This window comes from Corvus moneduloides, chromosome 10 (genome assembly GCF_009650955.1).
Source record: "Corvus moneduloides isolate bCorMon1 chromosome 10, bCorMon1.pri, whole genome shotgun sequence".
Lineage (NCBI taxonomy): Eukaryota > Metazoa > Chordata > Aves > Passeriformes > Corvidae > Corvus > Corvus moneduloides.
In genome coordinates this window covers 4,191,100-4,210,302 of record NC_045485.1, presented here as the reverse complement: position 1 = coordinate 4,210,302, position 19,203 = coordinate 4,191,100, and the positions used below count along the sequence as shown (strand labels likewise).

The following is a 19,203-nucleotide window of genomic DNA, read 5'->3' as shown; positions in this document are numbered from 1 at the left end:
CTCTGGAATCCTAATAATGAAACAGATAACCCAGACACATCCCAGCCATACCATGGAAATTAGATACTCCATCTTCACAGTCCGTTTCCAGACTTTCATCTGCTGGCCAGGTGTGCATTGTGGGTTGCCATCTTACACCCCTACACAGCCCCCTCCTCCTGTGCATTAATTGCACTGTACTGACCTGTAGATCCAGTGGAACAGTTAAAATGTCTGTCAGAATTCTTGCTTTTGTTTAACTTTAAGCACATGGAATTGCTTAGTGTCGAATGAGATTTGTGTTTCTTGGGTGCATGCAGCCAGTGATTTACCAATGCCCAGCCCTTGAATTCCAAGAAATAGCTCATTTCAGGCCATTTGACCTTGGAAAGAATTAAGAAGTACATTGTCTTTGTGATTTAGACATGGAATTCCACTTCTTTTCTTTCTCACTCCACATGAATGTAATTTTTTGAGAGCCTATGTGCAGTCTTCCCTGCTGCCTCAAGGCCAGGTATGCAGAAGGGGCTGTTTCGGCTCACTGGATTAACTGCAAGATTCACAACCTCAATGATAATCCCTGAGGTGGCATCTAGTTTCTAAAATATGTAGGCAAGTCCTACTTCCTGTGCAATGGAGATAAGATACTTATCCAGTTAATCATTTGAACAGTCAAGTAGATGGCTAAATGTTACTTCAGGTCCCCAAAACATAACTCTGAGCAACATTTGCTAGAGTAATTCTGTTGAACTTGGTGGCATTGCATAAGCACAAACCTCAGTGTTATTCCTCATCCATTTTCATTGGAGAGGCTCAAGTGAGCAGAGTCCCAGCCCTTGGAGAATTGGCCTTTCCAGAGTTAAGTACTTCTCACTGAGCATCGGGTAAAGAACGACTTGACTGGTTTTTATGCTTCAGTAGGGAAGGTGTCACAAAACTGTTGTCATGTAGCCAAGGTAGGGGAGATGTCAGGGAAGGCAGAATGGACCTGGATTCCAGGTTAGCTGCTTTTCTGGTTGACCAGATATGCTGCTGAGGAGTATTGCTGCCTTGCCTCCTGCTCTGGGCAGCCAGTGTGTGGGAAAGGAACCCTGAGATTATTTCTAACTTCACTGTCCTTAGTTAGTCCTGGATCACAGAAGGGCAGGAGGGGTCAAGTACTTCTTGAGGGCAGCTTGGGTACTTTTGATTCTGGTGAGTAATAAGAACAAGCCTGTGCAAATACCAACTTTTGAGTGGATTTTTTTTTTTAAGGTTTTGTCAAGCTTTGTCCATGGTCACTTCTAAACATTTCATCATTTTGGCTGTGTGAGAAGTTGTTTGAAAGTAGCCCATTGTACACTTAGCAATGCCTGAGCAACACCCACTGAAATGTGCGTGTGTGGAAGTTCTTACCTAAAGAACAATGCTGAGCATTGCTGTAGGACAGTTCTTTCATTGCTTTGGAGTTTCTTTATCAAGGTAGCTGCACTCAAAACTCCTTTTTGTTAATGTCTGCAGACTCTGCCGTGCTTGGTTCGAATGTGCAGTAAGGACAGACTGCTGGAGGAGCGGGTGGAGGGGGCAGAGACTCTGGCCTACCTGATCGAGACGGACGTGGAGCTGCAGAGGATGGCCAGCATCACCGACCACCTCATCGTCATGCTGGCTGACTACTTCAAGTACCCCAGCTCCGTCAGCGCCATCACCGACATCAAGAGGGTGTGTTCTGACCCTGCTCTGACCCTCTGAGAACAGGCAAAACCAAAACTAAATGGCCTCAGGATGGGCTTTTTTAGTTCTGTTTAAACCCGATGCCTGAGATGCTCAATTGAAAGGTGACCAGAGCTCCAGCCCAGCAGAACTCGATTCTTTTGTGCTCTCCCAGCATCAGTCGCTGCTTTCTGAAGAGTTCATTATCCACACTCAAACTGTGTATATCTGGTCTTCCCATCCTCTAAGTTTAAACATCTTGCCTTCAGGAACCAGTACATTTCAGCTTCATAAGAGATAATAGTCCACTTGAAGAGAGATTTGTTTTCAATTCTTAGGTCAGGTTTGTGGAAAATCTGAAGTTCAGAGAGGGTTCTGTTGTGTTAAAGCACAAAAACATGTGGGTGTCGTGCACTGTTGTGTATTATGAGTTATCTGCACTTGCAAGAGGTTGGATAAACAGAGACCACATGTACCTTGGAGTCTTACTGAGTCTGATTATTAGAAAGTACCCAAAAAAATAGATTACGGAGTTTTGCTTTTTTTCCGAAACTGGCCCAAGAGATAGGTTCATTTCCCTGACCTTTATAGAATGGGGTTAATTCTGCATAGAGAGCCTCTTGAATTCTATGTAAAAGTGCAAATGAAATATAAAAGAAATTAGTTACAGTATAAAAAACTAAGTAAAAAGAAGTTTAGCAGCTTACTGAGGAGTTATGGACGTTTGCTGTAGCATCAAAAATATGATCAGGTTCCAAAAGTGAGTGGGGCAATTGCAAATATTATGACAGTGCTCTGAGTGTGCAGTAAGTCTGTAGAAGCAGCCAGCTGGGAGGAGCAGCCAGGGTGCTGGCTTTGGACAGAGTGCTTGGAATTGCACCCTGTAAGGTAAAACTACGTGAGGAGTGAGTGAGGAATCTGCCAAACAGAGAACTTGTCTGCTTAAAATATTTATAACAATTATATAATGCTTCTGCTCCAATATAGCTGCACTGGAGAGAATTACTCATAGAGCTTAATTTTGGACATTTCTTTTATTTCAGCACTTTGCTACCTTATACTGGTATTTTCCTGGCATTTTGTGTAGACTTTGAAGATTGCATTGTTTTGTAGAACCCTTTGGTGTACAGAGTTTTGAGGGCAGTCAGAGTCACAGAATTACTCTCAGTGAAGAGAACATGAGGAGATCTGAGAGCCCAAATTTGCTGTTCCAAGCAGGGTCAACCTCAAACCACCACTATTTTGTGATGCCTTTAGTGCTCCCATTAATTACAGAATCGTAAAATCACAGAATATCCTGAGCTGGAAAGGGACCCCAGAGATCATCCAGTCCAGCCCCTGGCCCTGCACAGACACCCCAACAACCCCACCCTGGGCATCCCTGGCAGCGCTGTCCAAACGCTCCTGGAGCTCTGGCAGCCTCGGGGCCGTGCCCATTCCCTGGGGAGCCTGGGCAGTGCCCAGCACCCTCTGGGGGCAGAACCTTCCATGATATCCAACCTGACCCTCCTTAACGTGGACAGCCTGAGACTTAGAGACCAACTTTGGCTCCTGCTTTTGCTTCAGTTCTCTTGTTAAAACTTCCCTTGATTCTCTCCGAGTTTTTTCACTCCTTCTGGCTAGTTCCTGTAAGTTTCTGTTGAGAGATAAGAATAATTTTTGCCTGAATACAGTCTTGATAGTGTCCTAACCTTGTTTTGGCCTCAAATTGAAGACAAAGTTGTCTTCTCTGTAACTCAGCAGAGAAATGAACCCTATTCTTAACTTTGGTTATTGCATTTAGCTGGTAAATGTGGACATGAGCACTTTGTGCTTCTGGCTGCCCCTGGGGTGGCAGACAAAGAGAGTGGATAAAAGCACCAGGTTAGAACAGATTAGAATATCCCAGTGCAGCTGCTTTGGTGGCTGAGCCTGGTGCCTGTGCTGTATTTCCCAGCTGGACCATGACCTGAAGCACGCCCACGAGCTGCGCCAGGCCGCCTTCAAGCTCTACGCGTCGCTGGGGGCCAACGACGAGGACATCCGCAAAAAGGTGAGCCTGGGGAGGCTGTGGGCGAGCACCCAGCCTGAGGGGCACCTGGAGGCAGCAATTCCCACCCCCCAGAGGTTTGCCCCGTTACGGTGTAAACAGCTGGAAATGAGAAGGTTCTCTCTCCTCCATTAATATAAACTCTCAGAGTGCATGGAATTGGAACAAAAGTTAATGTCTTGTTATCAGAGTATACCAAAAGTAACGTTTAGTTCTGTAAACGTCTTCACAGTGGTGAACTAGACCAGCACATGAAGTTGTCTCTCAGCATTTTTGGTACTTGGCTACTCATAAGGAATATTGTTGTGGCAGATGATAAATTTCTGCAACTTGTGTTCTGAGAGAGATAATACACCTCTGTTCTCCTCTATCTTATTATAGAACAAATGTTTTAAAAAGCAATAAACCCTGGGAAGTCTGCTCATACTGGGAAACGAAGTCAGAATTTGTTTCCTGATTCTCAAGTGACCAAGGGGCCTTGCACTGTCATAACAAAGCAGTTGGTGATTTAAACATAACAGCAAAGAGATTGGCTGCTTGGAGCACTCACATCGTTAAAAATTAATGTGTGGAAAGTGGAGGGAACTTAATAAATGAATGATTAAAAGGAGCATTTTTTAAAAATTAATCATGGATTTGCAGTGTCATGTAGCAAGTGCAGGAGACAGGAATGTTTTCTGAGTTTATTTGCTGGTTAAAGGAGAAAAGCAGAAGGAAGGGGGTAGGAAAACACAGGGTGAAAAGTTAACATCAGGAGGATTTATCAGTGGGGAACCACGCAGGATCTCCAAAATTCAACCCCATAAACTCCTCTTTTGTTGCTTTAGTTAATAGTGAGGATCCTTCTTTTATACAGCTTTTAATAAGCAGTGGGTGTGTACATGCCAAAGTTGATTTATTATGCAAAATCCATAATTCATCTGGGTATTAACTCCCTTTTATCCTGGTCTTAAGTACTTGTGCTGGCCTTGTCTAAATATGGCAGATGAGCCACTGGATATTTTTTATCCCCACAGTTCTACAACCTGTCTCTGATCTGTAGTTTGTGTACGTTGTGTGCACGCACACATGCTCACTTTCATTTTAATATGACATTAAGGGTAATTCATGTATATTATGTGTGTGTGTGTATATATATGTGTATAAAACACCCTCTTGTTCCTTGATGATTAAAAGCTGGAGTGGAACACAGCATGTAGATTTTTAAATTTCTAAATTGTCTGCAGATACACAAAACTTCCCACTTAATCTGGCAAGAGAGTGTGGCGTGCTGGTTTTAGCTGCAGTTTTTACATGTAACATTGAAAATGCTGCAGCCAGAAGCCCAGCAAGCCATGGGTGCTGTTAGAGCTGTGCACTGACCCGAGTTCTTTGGCGCAGATCATCGAGACGGAGAACATGATGGACCGTATCGTTAACGGCCTGTCCGAGTCCAGCATCAAGGTGCGCTTGGCTGCAGTCAGGTGAGCCCGTCCTCGTCCACGCAGAGCCTCTGTCTGTCACTGTGTGTGCTGCCCCTGGGAGAGCTCCTGCTGGCTGCCTGAGAGCCACTCTGAGCTCACTTGTGCTGCTGGGAACCCTCCTGGGAGAGGGGCAGTTATGCTGGGCTGCTGCAGGGTTTTCTCCGGGCTCTTCCCTGGCTGCTCCTTGCCCGCCTCCCAGCTCAGTAATCCCTGTGGAGCAGCAGGGTGTGCACAGCAGTGTCTGGGGGGGTGTGCATGTCTCACAGGGAAGGTTTCTCTTCCATTCCAGATGTTTGCACAGTTTGTCCCGTTCTGTCCAGCAGCTCAGGACAAGTTTTCAGGATCATGCTGTATGGAAGCCTTTAATGAAGGTAAGTGAGGAACAGGCAGGTCTCGGTGCCTGGAGTGTTCTGGTCCATTCAGGGAGCACAGGGTGTCTGTTCAGTTGGCATGCCTTGCTGTAGAAGCATGATACAAATTACCTAGAAATCAAAATCCCATGGCCTTCTCCTAAGAGAGCCATGAATCAACAAAAACAAACAGCAGCAAGCATGTGGTTCATGCTTGGTTTTTGGTTGGCCTTTTGTTTCCTTTTATTCTTTATTGTTTTTGGGGGGGGTTTTGAGATCAGTGAGTGAAGCTAAATTATTCCCAATGTTCACACAGGACACTACAAGGACTACATGTCCCTTAATCTCAGACTCAGACTAGATGGCACAGTTCAGACTTGGTCTGTGAATCCTGCAAGAGAATTTAGATCTGCATTTTCTCCTCTAATTCTCTACCTCTTACATCTCATTGCAGATTCTATAACTTAAGTCAAAGAGCTCAGAAAGACCTTTAAAAAGACACATTATCATATAGTGCAATTTTCCTCAAGATGAAGTGAGATGCAAGTATGCAAGATATGTCATCTCTCATCCTGTAATGTCACTGTCATAGATAGAGATAAATAAACCAGTTTCTCAGTTTCAACATCTTTTAGACCTTGAAAATGGAGAACAGACCAAGTCTGCTAGCACGCCTGAAGGCTTGGGCAGTATTGACACCCTTGGGAATCTCCTGAAGTGAGCTTGACTTGACTGTTCAGAAGTGAAATGGCCAGAGCACAGAAGGTGGTGTTGGCAGTAGTGGACAAGGGAGGAACATGCTTGGTTTAGGAGTTGATGTTTTGGTGCTGCTGGAGATCCACGCAGAGATGAGGGACTATTACTTGTCCCAGGCTATGCTCCTCTGAGGGGGTGCTCCTGAGGAAATTTGCTGTGTTGTGCTGAGCATGAGGTACAGAGGGGTTGAAAAGGCTCCTCCTCCTGGAGCTTCCTCTGCATATGTGTCCTTTACACAGGGATTGTCCCCACTGATTTCTACTGAATTGGACTAAAAGCTCTCAAATCTGCCTTCTGTGAAACAATGCATTGCTCCAGCTTGTCCTGTGATGGGCATCATGTCTGGGTCTGCACTGCTAGCATCAAAGCACCTCCTGAAGTTTGGAATATCCAGCTACAGCATAATTCCAGGTATTCCATTTCAGTAATCTCTTCATCATCCTACTGACAGAATTCCTCTCTCTCCCCTCTGTGACTGCAGGTTTTACAGAATGCTCCAAATGAAATTCTTGTAGTAGCATCTTCCACGCTATGCAATCTTCTTCTGGAATTCTCTCCAAGCAAGGAGGTGAGTACTTAGCCAGCAGCAGGGAGAGGGGATGGCCTGAAGTGAGATTACACAGTGGATAAATTAGCATAAAGGTGTGTTAATTGGCAGGCACTGCTTGTGACATGTCACAGAGCTGTGATGTTACAGAGCCTGTGCCACTGATAGCTTGGGAACAAAAAAATCATCTGCTTACACTGCTGTGACAGTTAATTTGGTCTTCAAAGAAAAGAAGTAGACATGAAGTTTTGTCATTTTCTTTTTACTTGTAAAACACTATTATCTAAAAAGATCATAAGCAAGAAGAAACCACACTGATTATTTGCAATGTGATCTGTTGTCTTAGAGAATTACTGCTACTGTAATGCTGAAAATGCTGGCATAGCTGAGTCCTGTGTTTTTATTGTTCTCAGATGAACAGTACAGGATATCTGGTTCTGCAGAGTCTGTATTTCATACAGATCATACCCACAGATCAACACTCCATAGCAGTGCAGCAATTCCCCAAGTCTAAAATACTTTGTAATTACAGAAAATATTTGCAAGATTGTGCTGTATGTGGGATCCTGCAGGGCATTTTGGGTTACCAAATTATCAGTTGATCTTGGTGGTTTCAATCATATCTGTGAGACAGAAAACTAACTGAAATAATGCCAAGCACAGTTCACTGGCCATGGGGCTTTCTTTAGCAGACTGCAGGTCAGGTGGGGTTTTTTTTTTCATTTTGTTTTTGTTTTGTTTGTTTGTTTGAGGTTTTGTGTTTGTTTGTTTTTGTTTGGGGTTTTTTGTTTTTGTTTTGGGTTTTTTTGGGTTTGTTTTTGTTCTTATTGGTTGGTTGGTTTTTATTGGGTTTTTTTTTGTTGTTGTTTGGTTCGTTTTGTTTTGGTTTTATTTTTGTGGGTTTTTTTTGGGTTTTTTGTTTGGTTTTTTTTGTAGTGTTTCCACTTCAAATTGGAGTGAAATACTGGATTTTCTGTCAGGATACACGGTTCATGTCGAAAACATCATTGCCAAAAGAAAATTGATTGTGTAAGGGGAAGGAGTATTTAGAAGTACTAGGTTTGAAAGCCTCTATAAGGCACCTGATCTTTTTTACATAGCGCCTTTTTCTTCTGCATAATACTTTGAAAGTTGTGTATAAAGCACCAGTCACTGCAGTAAATGAGCAAAGCTGAAGTGGCTCTGTGTTGTACCCTGTGAAGAGCTGGGTCATTCCAGTTTGGGAATGTCTCCCAGTGCTGTGGCCGTGGAGCAGCCCCTGGGACTGTGGTGAAATCCCTGGCAGGTTCTTGCAGTGCAGAGCACCTGGGACCAGGTGAGCTGGGTACAAACTGCTGCTGCTCCTGCAGCATCCAGTCCCTTCCACGCATTCCTGTTTTCATTGGATGAACCAGTGAATTCAGTCCAGGAGGAAGGCAGTTGTTCCAAACTTCACTTTCAGTACATTAATCAGTGTGAAAGAAAAGTGCATGGATTGATATTTTTCTTGTATTTCAATCAAGAAGTCTACAGTTTTCTTTATTATGCTGAAGTTTTTGTCCTGGGTTTTCTTTTGGTCTGATTACAGGACACAAAGATTTAATGTCAAGCACGGTGTCAAGTAGCTTTCATTGTCCTTAACCTCTTTTAAACAGTGACATATATCCCTCTTATTACCCAAAATGATGTGATTGAAGGAAGATTGTTTTTGGAGAGCAGTCCTGAGCTGGAAGTTTCTAGGAAAACCCATTTGCTTGTGGGGTGTGGCAGATGTGTGTGCAATACCACAGCAGCGTGTGATGAGGTATATACACACATAAATGTGTGTGCATCTGTGTCTCTACAAACACAGAGACGTAGGAGAAGGCAGCTGCTGCCTTGTCCTGACTTTTTTTCATAAAAACCTACTTTTAAGTGGTCATGGTTATGGGGTGTGCATGGCCAGCTCATGTGAGTGCCCTGGGCATGTTGCAAGCTCAAGAATAAGATACGAGCAGTATATTTTTTATGTTTTCATTTATGCACTTAGTCTAAGTAGTGTTGTAAAGATGTGTTTTTCCCTCCTCCTTTCAGCCTATTTTAGAATCAGGAGCCATAGAACTTCTGTGTAGTTTAACCCAGAGTGAAAACCTTGCCTTGCGAGTGAACGGCATCTGGGCGTTGATGGTGAGTAGGACACCCCAGTGAAGGACCACTTGTGAGTGTGCTCCTTAAAAAGTTTGTGAACTTACCTCATGGAACTTGTTATTAAAAACGACATAATTGAAATCTGGCTTGTCTTTCCACTGAACTGCAGAAGAAAAGCAGCATCAGCCTGGAACACTTCATCTATTAGTCCATAAAGTAAAATAAATTCTTCAGTTCTGGTACCAATTTTGTTGCCAAGGTCATTCAGGGAAGCAGTTAAGTAGAGTCAGTAGCATGCCAGGGGGCAAATAAAAGCAAGTAATAACCAGGTCAGGTGTAAGACAATGTGGAAATGGAATTCACTGTGTAGCAGTTGCTCATAAATTACAGCCTTTTTGCAAGATTAATTTAGGAAGGATATATTCTTGTAGGGAATAGTCTACTAAAAGAGTGAAAGCCCAGGCTTTCAGGTAAAAAAAAATCAATTAAAAAGTGTGTCTGTTTCAGAATATGGCATTTCAAGCAGAACAGAAGATCAAGTCAGACATCCTGCGAGGTCTGAGCACAGAGCAGTTGTTTCAGTTGCTTTCTGATTCCGATGTAAATGTTCTGATGAAAACTTTGGGACTGCTCAGGAATCTTCTCTCCACTCGCCCAGTAAGTAGAGCTGCAAACAGACCTTCTGGAAGCTGATCAATCATGCAGCCAATGCAGCACTTCTGTGCAAGACAAGTTATTTTTCTGTTTCACCACTTGGATTTATTCAAATATCTGTAACCAAATGTGCAAATCAGTGTGAGAAAACATTTGGAAGAATTCTCTGCATCCACGAAAACATTGCAATTATTATTAAAGCTAGACATTAAATTAAAATGTTCAATTCCATTGCATTTAGCTTTCAGCAACATTATTTTCATAGCAATTTCTCTGTGAAACTTGTCCAGAACAACACTGAGGGTTGCACCGTTGAGTCAGTGTATGGAAAGGTCCAGGTCTTAGAGATACCTGTGTTTTTTCTTCCTTGGCACTTGAAATACTTCTTATCCAGCTACACAGATAGTACTGGCTTTGTGCATTTGGCTGTGGGACTGTGCACTTACAAAACGCAGACATTCATTTTACCCCCCGAAATAAAATAGTTGGAAAATGTAAGACCGTGAGTTGTTTTTGACAGGGGGAGAGAGATACTTGTGGAGAAAAAGAAAAAGAAAAGGGTAATTCCCTGTGAAGAACAGAGGGAAAACATGCAGCAAATATTTGGCAAGCCAACATTTTTGAGGGGAAAAAAACCATGTGCGTTTATCACATATTGTGTTTCTACCATAAAAAGGTCACTGTAAAAAGTCTTCTGATATTTGTACTCATTGAGTCTCAATAACCTTCATAGAAAATTAGCTCTGTCTTACTGTGAAAAAATATTTTATAGCCAGTCATTCATTGAATTCACCCTGACAATTCTCATTGTCACTTAAGGTGTTCTCCATCTGGAGCTATGTGCCAGCTTCACTGCTTCCTGTGGTAGGATTTAGAGCCAGAACCAGGCATTTTCAGCCTCTACCCAGAATAACTCATCCAGCAGCTTTCCAATGAAATCCCACTATTAGCAATTTTAAGAAGTCCTACAAGAATCCCTGAGGTCTTAAAGAATTATAGTGTGCTGTGTGCTGGTCACCTCTGGTGCCTGTTTGCTGCCACTCCTGAGGTTTGGTATCAGTTAATCCAGTAGATCTTGTTTAATCTTTTCTCTTGTATTCTAGTGTTTATAGTCTGTCATCAAGTGACCTTTGAGCTGTGATCCTGTGAACTTAGGGCACTTTTCCCAGACAATAAGCAATGCATCTGGCTTATTTCTTTGTTCCCTCTCAGGCTTTGGAAATGTGGCTATTGAACCTGGGCACAGTGTCCCTGCAAGAGTAGCAAACACCAGAGAAGAAACATCCGTTTTCTCACCCCTCTCTGATATTACCCCCTGGTTATCAGAACAGAAGTGGCTGTTTCTAACTGCAGCATCACACTGGGTCAGCAGGGTTCAGTCCTCAGCCTGGCCTCCATGCAACTGGGACAGCAGTGCCTTCCCTGCAGGTGACAGGGAAAGCACCACTGAGGCCTGTATGATGCTCTCTCAGACAAGAGCAGGCTCCACATGAAGAGTGTTTCTGCTGTGATAAATCCTTGGTTTGGGAGAGCTCACTGGGAGCAGTGCTCGGTGGGCAGGGTTGCTGCTCCTCACTTGGAGTGATTCAAGCAGGAATGTCCCTTCATGTCTGGGGAGTTACACTAACTGTATTTCATCCTTGCTTTGGCAGCACATAGACTACATAATGAGCACTCATGGGAAGCAAATCATGCAAGCAGTGACCCTCATTCTGGAAGGGGAGCACAATATAGAAGTCAAAGAGCAGGTACCATTTCTGTTTTGTGTTGTCTTGGCAGAATAAAATAAAAGAGAGCAAAGAGTGCTTAGTGTTCACAACATGTCTTTTTTGTTTGGGATTATGATGTGCTGTGAATATTTTACTGAGATCTGTCAGATGAATACCTTGAGTACCTACAAGAATGCTTTTCTTTCTAATGGATTGTTGCAGTATTGTTTGAACTGAATTCAGATTGGTTTTGCAAATGTAGGTTTGGCGAAGAGGAGGGATGTGAAGGTAGAAGAATTAAATTGGAGCCATTGCATGGCAGAAAGGGGGCACTAGGAAGAGAAGGAGAAGCACTAGCAGGGCAAAGAGCATCCTGGTGGAGCTCAGGAAAAAGTGGGGAGGGACCCGCCCTGACAAATGAAAACTTAAGAAAAGGAATCTGCAAGAGGAAAGGCAGAGGGAAAGAGGAGATGGCCAGCAGAGAATGGCATCCTGGAACCAGTGTACAGGGACAGCTGCTGTGGGGGTGCTGAAGCAGCAGTGAGGGGACAGGTGAGCAGGAGTTGGCTGGATAACTCTTGTGCCAGACAGGACAGGCAGTGGGAGAGCCTCATACAGGGTGTGGTGGGGGAGGATGGGGGCAGCAAGAAGCTGTGGGAGATGCCAGAGGATTGCTTTGGCTTGGGTTGGATATGGGTAGCAAACAGCACAGGAAATGACTGTAGGAGTAGAGCTGGACTAAATCCCTGCTCAGGGAAGGACAGGCTGAAGGCCAACAAGCCTCCTTTGGTGATTTAAGTGCAAAATTAGCAAAAAACAATCCCCAAAGACTTGCTAGCAAGTTTAGTGACACCATGGATCTGAAACAGCTGAGAATTAACCATGTGTGTCTTTCTAAATAGGTCTTCCTGATAAAGCTGTGGTGACAGGAATGGCCTTTATTGCCACAGGTTATTTACCTTGCCAAGCCTCTCCATCACTGTGCAAGAGAACCAGCATACCTGGGAAATGCTCTGGGAAAGGGCTGGGCTGAATATGGGCTTTGGGGCCTTTATCCACTGAGCACTCCTTGGTCCCTGTGGTGCAGCTGGCTCTTATTTCAAAATCCAGTAATACCTGTCTGCACACCAGACCCCCTGCTTGCAGCAGGACAGCGCTTGCCTCTGTCACTGCTGGCCTCATCAGGATGTAATTAGCAGCTTGGAAGTAATTAGTCTCTGCAGCTGCTGACACAGTGCAGTGCAGCTTAGACACAAGCACCATGCAAGTGCTGATCATGCTCCAGTGTCCTCCCAGTATGTCCAGAAAAAATGGTCTTCTTCCAGAGCTCTTTGGGAAAGAGCTTGTGGAGCATCTGCTGGTGCCCCTGAGAGCCAGGGAAGGGGCTGTGCCAGTCAAAGTTCTGTGCAGGTAGTGCCAGGGTGCTTCAAGGGCATCCTGTGGGATGGCTCCTCTAATTTGCAAGAAATAACCAGCTGCAGAAGTAGCTGGAGTTTCCTGTGCAGGTGACAACTGTGATTAGACTTGTTGAGCCCAAATTACTGCTCTGCCAGATCAGCAGAAGGGCCTCTGTCTCGCCTGTTCCTGACCTGAAGAACGGGGTGGAAATGGTTGGGGTTTGTTGTTTTTCCTTTCCCCCCAGCCACTGCTGAAGAACAGACTGCTCTATATTCCAGGGCATTTATTCTTTCCTATATGTCACAGATTTCTATAAGAGACTTAAAATGTTCTTCCTTGCAATGAATTAATGAGTGCTGCTCTTCACTTTAAAATGGCGATGAGTGGTTTTGGCCAGGGCTGCTCCCCACAGCTGGTAACTCCTTGGCATTGGCCCTGGATGTGAGCAAGCTGGAAACTCCAGATTAAAGATATTAAAATAATTAAAGGAATTGTTTGTCTCGAGTTCAGAGCTGTCAGGGAAGCTGTATAAATCATGGGATGTGATCTGGGGCCAAATAACTTCCCAGTTTTTCTCTCTTTCAGACATTGTGTATCCTTGCCAATATAGCAGATGGCACAACAGCAAAAGAACTGATTATGACCAATGATGACATCCTGCAGAAAATCAAATACTACATGGTAGGGGGAATTTCTCTTAAAGGATTTGTGTTGGTCTTTTGCAGGAATGATAAGGGGAAAGTGCTTTAGGATTTTGTTTTGTGAATTGTTCACTCTCATGCACTTAATTTCCATATAACCAGTGGGGCATAAGTGCAGTTCTGTATGGCAGAGGCATACAAAGGAACTGGCTAAAAGGAGAATCCAGGGCTTATTTCCCATAAAAACATTACAGGGGCATCACCTACATGGAAAACATTTCATGAACTTGGCAAAGGCATATCTTGGAGACGTTAGTAAATGTTTGGAAGGAAGTGATTGACCACTACTCAAGTGCCTTATATTATGGCCCTATCTTTGAGAGAAGTTGTAGATAAGAATTAGTCCCAGCTTTGCTATCTTATTACATGATGAATGCCAAAATATAAGCCTTGTGAATTTCTGAATTTCTTCTTCTAAACTTGTGTTCTATTTTTCTGTAGAGTCATTCAAATGCTAAACTACAGCTTGCTGCCATGTTCTGTATATCTAATCTCATATGGAATGAAGAGGAAGGTAAGAAACCCTCCTTCTTAATGCACAGACAACTTACTATCCTGATCAAAAAGCTTTTGTTGCTCAGCAATCAATATTTGCAGTGCACAGTGCAATGGGGTCCAAAGTATAATGGGAAACATCATTATAGGTGTAGGATGGAATACGTGGGAGTGGTCAGGAGACACAGAGGAGACTGCAGGGAGCTGTTCTGGGGGAGACACAAGGACACAGTGACAATAAACAGGAGCTGCAGAGACACAGTGGGAGGTTTTCACCTGTAGCATTTCTGTGAAGTCTCAAAACAGTTGGAGTGAAAGAGAATTCTTGTAAGAGCTTCCAGGTCCTGCAGGGGCTATGGAAACCCATTGTTGGAGGGAACAGGTTCACTGGAGAGAATAAATGGATTAGAAGGGGATTTCTGGCAAAGAAATTTTCCACAGCATGGGATGGCTGGAGTGGCTTGGGCTGAAACCAGCTAAAGGACTTGTGGGTGGAACTGGGAGCAATGGATAAGGCATTGGGTGAGAAGAGTCATGGCATGGGAGAGGAGGAGGTTACCAGGAGGCAGCTGAAGGATGCTGCTGCTCAGGGGAATATGGTGAGAGGAGGAGAGGCAGAAGTCAGGCTGAGAAACACCGCCAGGGGAATGTTCTCTGCATCCAAATCCTGTGAAATCACAGAGATGAGAATAAAACAGCTGAAGTCAGGATACCTTAGGATAGAGATTCTTGCCTTCAAGATGTTCTTGGCTCTAAACTTGGACACGGAGCACAGCAAAAGAAGCTGGAGCTCCGTGGGGAAGCAGGCAGAGCTGAGGGAGTTTCCATGGCTGTGCTCTAGCTGGACATTGCTCCTTACCCCTCCTTTAGCTGGTTCCTGCTGCCCTCCTCTCTGCTGTCCTGCAGACACTTGGGCTGGTGCCGCTCCCAACAATGTGATTTGTTGCTGCAGGTTCACAGGAGCGCCAAGACAAGCTCCGAGACATGGGAATAGTAGATATTCTACATAAACTGAGTCAGTCCTCAGATCCAAATCTGTGTGACAAGTGAGTATGAAGATAATACAGCATCACCACAGTTGTTAATCTCAGTTAAATTATTTTAAACTAATTAAGCCCAACAGTAACTTTGCACACACCTCTGCTGTTGCCTGTGTTAGTATCCACAGAGATCATCTGGCTGCTTCCCAAACGTGTAAAACCAAAACAGCTACTGACAATTTCTGGGGCTTTGTGTTAACCTTTTGTAGTTATCCCACCTACAGTGAGCAACAGCCCTTATTTCTTCCGTGAAATAAAGGAGAAAATCTGATTTTTGGAAGATGTCACAGACAGATAACACAACTCAAAACTGTGCAGTTGTTTTTAAAATGCATTAAATTTGAGATTCTTGGGTTTATGAAAGATGTTTTAGTGTTAGACATCTTTGTAGTAAAGTTAGGGCTTCTCATCTTAAAATCTGTGCCAGAGTATCAGCACTGAAAGTGATAATCAGAAACATATTGATATCCCACCACTGCCACACCAGCCCCCTCCATGAGCTAATATGGCTTGTGATCACAGCAGGAAGCTGGGAAGAAACAAATAAATAATCTTCCATGTTGATGAGTTGTATCAGCTCTTGGAAAAGTCTGTTAGGTCATGGTAGCAGGTTGGGAGCTGTGGGGGACAAAGGAAGAGCTAAGTTTCTCACTGCAGGTGGGAGGAAGCTCAGAATTAGCCCATGTGATGATGCAACTGTAACCCCAGACTGGTGGGAGGTGTTTTTGTCTTAACAAAAATGTTGCACAATGTTAGATGACATAAATTCCAGTATTAGACTGGCTTCTTCCTCCCTCTCACCTCACTGTATGTTTTTAGTGGGGCCAGGATTCCTACAGGATTCCTGACAGAAGTGATGTGCTTTTAGTATGTTCTGAGTTGACTCTCCTTGATTTCTCAGCTCAAAGACCTGCTTTTCATGGTACACCTGTATTACAGAAAGCAACTGCTCTTCAGTGACTGTTCATTTGAGGGATTTTGGAAGGTGTGTGTGTAACACACATCCCAAGCCCCACCGTGCTGGGAGTGCCTCAGTTGGTGCTGGGATCCAGTGTCATTGGCTAGATCAGGTTATCCTTGGATGCCAGGTGGATTCTTTAACAGTTACAGCCCCACAGAGCATTTCTGCCCCATGGGCCAGGTCCTTCCGAAGTGAGGGAGCTTTTTCCTCAGCCATCCTCCCTCCCTCTCTGCTGGCACACTCTGGGCCTGCCCATGAAGCTGCTGCTGCTGCTGAAGCCAGACTCCTGTAATTAATGGGTTGTTCTTTCTTGCAGGGCGAAGACAGCACTCCAGCAGTACCTTGCATGATCAAAGACATTATAATTGAATCTATGGACACCCCTCATGTCTACTTAAGGAACAGCAGGAGATACTCCTGACTCCTTATTTTTGCACAAGTCACCTTGGGCTGCATTTTTCTCAGGTGCAGGGAGCTGCTTTGCAGAAACAGTTCGAATGATCAGGTCTCCAGTGCACTTGAGAATTTTCTTGAGGTAGTTTCTTTACTCAGAGGACTCTGGGGGGGTTGTTTTGGTTTTTTGGGTTTTTTTTCCTGAGCTACCTGGACTCTCAGATAGAACAATCAGTCATTGTTTTCCTTTTGGGCCTCCAATTCTCTGCTTTAGCTGCAGCCTTGTGTGGGTGCGTGGGTGCTTGAGTGTGTGTGTGTGCTGGGCTGAGTGTGTGGGTGTGAGACCTCACTTTTGGTTTTCCTTTTTTTTGTGTGAAAATCTTTTTCTACAGGTTTTCAAGGGTTAACCATTGTTTGCTGTACGAATACTTCAATGAATTATATACAGTTTGAATGAAATGTTATTTAAAAAAAAAGAACCAAACTGTTGTATCCCATAAAGTTTATTTTGAATTTTGAACAGATGAATGTTTTTAAGTAAAATATATGCATTTCTGAACTTCAGCTTAACTTACATTATACTTCCTTTTTAAAGAGGAAAATAGAGGGAGACAATAGACTCTAAGTTCCAAGCAGCACATTCTGTACTGACAAGGTCCAAGAGTTCTTTGCCACAATACAAGGTCACCTGGTATCGATGACATGCTCAAATCCATGGAATGGGACAGCTGGATTGGGTTTGGGTTTCTTTACATTTTTAGAAAACAAGCCCATACTTCAGGGGTAGCATGACTGATGCTTTTCTGGAAAGGAGCAGGTGGCTGCAAGATCAGCAGGAATAAGCTCTTGCTCTGCCAGCCAGGAACTTGCTCAGCTAATTGCTGAAAGATTGGCTTATTCATGGTGAGAAGGATTTGCTGATCACTGGTGTCAGCAGAGCAAACAGTGTGTTGCAGAAGTTACACCTTCCAGAGACTAGAAGGAGCTGGCAAGCAGTGATTAAGGGATTGCTTTTGTTTTGCATCCTTTATCTCCACAAATAGTTAAGTGACTTCCAAATTATTTCCACAAAACATCAACTGAGTGCATTAAGTTGGGGAAGGGATGGAAAAATTGGGGGTTTGGTCTTGTTCTATAGCTCAGTAATGTTGCTACAGATTTTCTGTATATATGCAGCTATACACACGTGCATGGATTTAGATTGCTGGATAATTGGTGGGGTGTGAGTGCATCCAGAAGCCCTGACTGTCTGTATGTTCCTGAAATGGTGCCTGCAAGTGTGCAGAGGGAAACGTGAGTGCAGGTGAAGGGGACTCTGTGAGGTTGGAATGGCAGAGCCCAGTGGCTTCCCAGTCTCCTCCAGCAGTTCAGGGTTCTGACTCTCTGCCCAGGTCTCCTTTCTGGTTTCAGTTTAGACCATAGCTCATAGTCAGACTCTCCAGACACTGTATTTACATAGCACTAACAGGCACTAGAGTTTGCAGCCAGTGTCTTAAACCAAATCTTTCTTCTCTTACACTGAGCTTCAGGAAGGCTGCAGCAAGAAGAGAAGTCTGTAACTTTGCTAACCAATTTTGATAATTATCTAAATCTTTTATTTCCAGTCAGAAGGTCAAATTGTGATGACAGCCTTACTTTTTTTCCAAGGTAACTCTTTGTGTCAGAAAATGTGACCACAGTTTGGCCTGGAATTTGAATGTGCTGTGTATCAGATAACTGTTATCACTTGGTTGCAAAGGAGAATATCTACATTTCATGTAACTTCTTCCACTCTCAAAGACAAATAAAAGTGAGCACCTGACACTTTTTCCCCAGGCATTGCAGTAAGTGACTGGCAGTTTCTTAACGTCCTTCTGCAAATGTTTCATGATGGACTTTGGGGGTTGAATAAAAGGGAAAGTAAAAACGTGAGAACTTGTTAAATCTCAGTACCTCAGAAGTGAAGTCCTGTTTATAAAATTCAGTCAAATATATTTTTGCTTGAACTGAGAAAAATGTTCTGAGGCAGGTATTGTAAATGCAAAATGTCCAGTGGGCATCTCCCTGCTCCATTCTGTCTGTGTTTAGGAGCTCGGGTTCTTATGTATTTCTTCTCATCCTTCCCCAACTCACATTTCTCAAAGCAAATCTGAGTTTGATTCTATAGAACTTTGGTGCCTACAGGTGTTCAGAAAAAAGGTGAGTAAAAGTATCTCTACAAGTTTTGAGGTGGTTTCCTAAAATTCTGCCAGAAAAACTAAAATCCAATGCTCAGACAATCTTGTTGCTTCATGAGAACAGTTGACATTTTCCACAGCTATTGAGAGGACAAACTGTTGGATGAGAACATTTTTACACTCAGTTAAGCTTTGTGAATAATTTTTGATGTTGCTATAGGTATGTACAATAAGAAGAATACTGTAAATAAAAAGAACTTTACCAGAACATCTAGATTTTTCTCAGCTTCCTGAAGAAATATGAGCTCTCTGTGCCAGCTTCTCTACAGCCTAAGATTCACAGTGGGGCAGAGACTTTCCTGGTCACCCAGAGTCTTTCCCAACTTAAAGAGGTAGCAGCAGCTTGTGAATTCCAGGGTTGCTTGCAGAACCAAAGCAAAGTTTGTCTGGACATCATATGAATCACCAGGATTTCTGCTGTTCTTGGGCCCTTTCCCTGCTGAAAAGCCATCCTGATGGACGTTGATAAGTATGTCCTCTCTTCGTCTCTGGGTCTAGTGATGAGTCCTTCTTGCAGAGGTTACAGGTGCTACAAAGTGAATAGTTGAGCAGGGGATTTGGGACACCAGCTGTCAGACAAGTGGTACCCTCGGCTCTCCCCACCACCTTCATTCCACGTTTGGACTGTCTCTCCCACACAGAAAATCAAATGAGACATCCTGTGGCTGTTGTTGCAGTCACAGCTTTGCATTTTGGTAGTGAAAGAAGCTAAGT

The 19,203-nt window shown here is 43.7% G+C and overlaps 1 protein-coding gene across 5 annotated transcripts in view; it reads left to right on the top strand.

The window, feature by feature from the left end:
* Nucleotides 1-18,697, top strand: part of ARMC8 (armadillo repeat containing 8) — a 63,794-nt gene extending 45,097 nt beyond the window's left edge. For 4 of the 5 annotated variants that reach the window (XM_032119488.1, XM_032119489.1, XM_032119487.1 and 1 more), the window contains 12 exons: nucleotides 1,480-1,680; nucleotides 3,608-3,703; nucleotides 5,081-5,163; nucleotides 5,453-5,534; nucleotides 6,751-6,837; nucleotides 8,869-8,961; nucleotides 9,430-9,579; nucleotides 11,229-11,324; nucleotides 13,269-13,364; nucleotides 13,826-13,898; nucleotides 14,832-14,925; nucleotides 16,197-18,697. In XM_032119488.1, the coding sequence (XP_031975379.1) occupies nucleotides 1,480-1,680; nucleotides 3,608-3,703; nucleotides 5,081-5,163; nucleotides 5,453-5,534; nucleotides 6,751-6,837; nucleotides 8,869-8,961; nucleotides 9,430-9,579; nucleotides 11,229-11,324; nucleotides 13,269-13,364; nucleotides 13,826-13,898; nucleotides 14,832-14,925; nucleotides 16,197-16,230 (1,185 nt within the window). In that variant the 3' untranslated portion in view covers nucleotides 16,231-18,697. Of the gene's footprint in view, nucleotides 1-1,479; nucleotides 1,681-3,607; nucleotides 3,704-5,080; nucleotides 5,164-5,452; nucleotides 5,535-6,750; nucleotides 6,838-8,868; nucleotides 8,962-9,429; nucleotides 9,580-11,228; nucleotides 11,325-13,268; nucleotides 13,365-13,825; nucleotides 13,899-14,261; nucleotides 14,375-14,831; nucleotides 14,926-16,196 lie in introns of those variants that run through there. The other variant, XM_032119486.1, reaches the window with a different exon arrangement.
* Nucleotides 18,698-19,203: the final 506 nt, after the last annotated feature.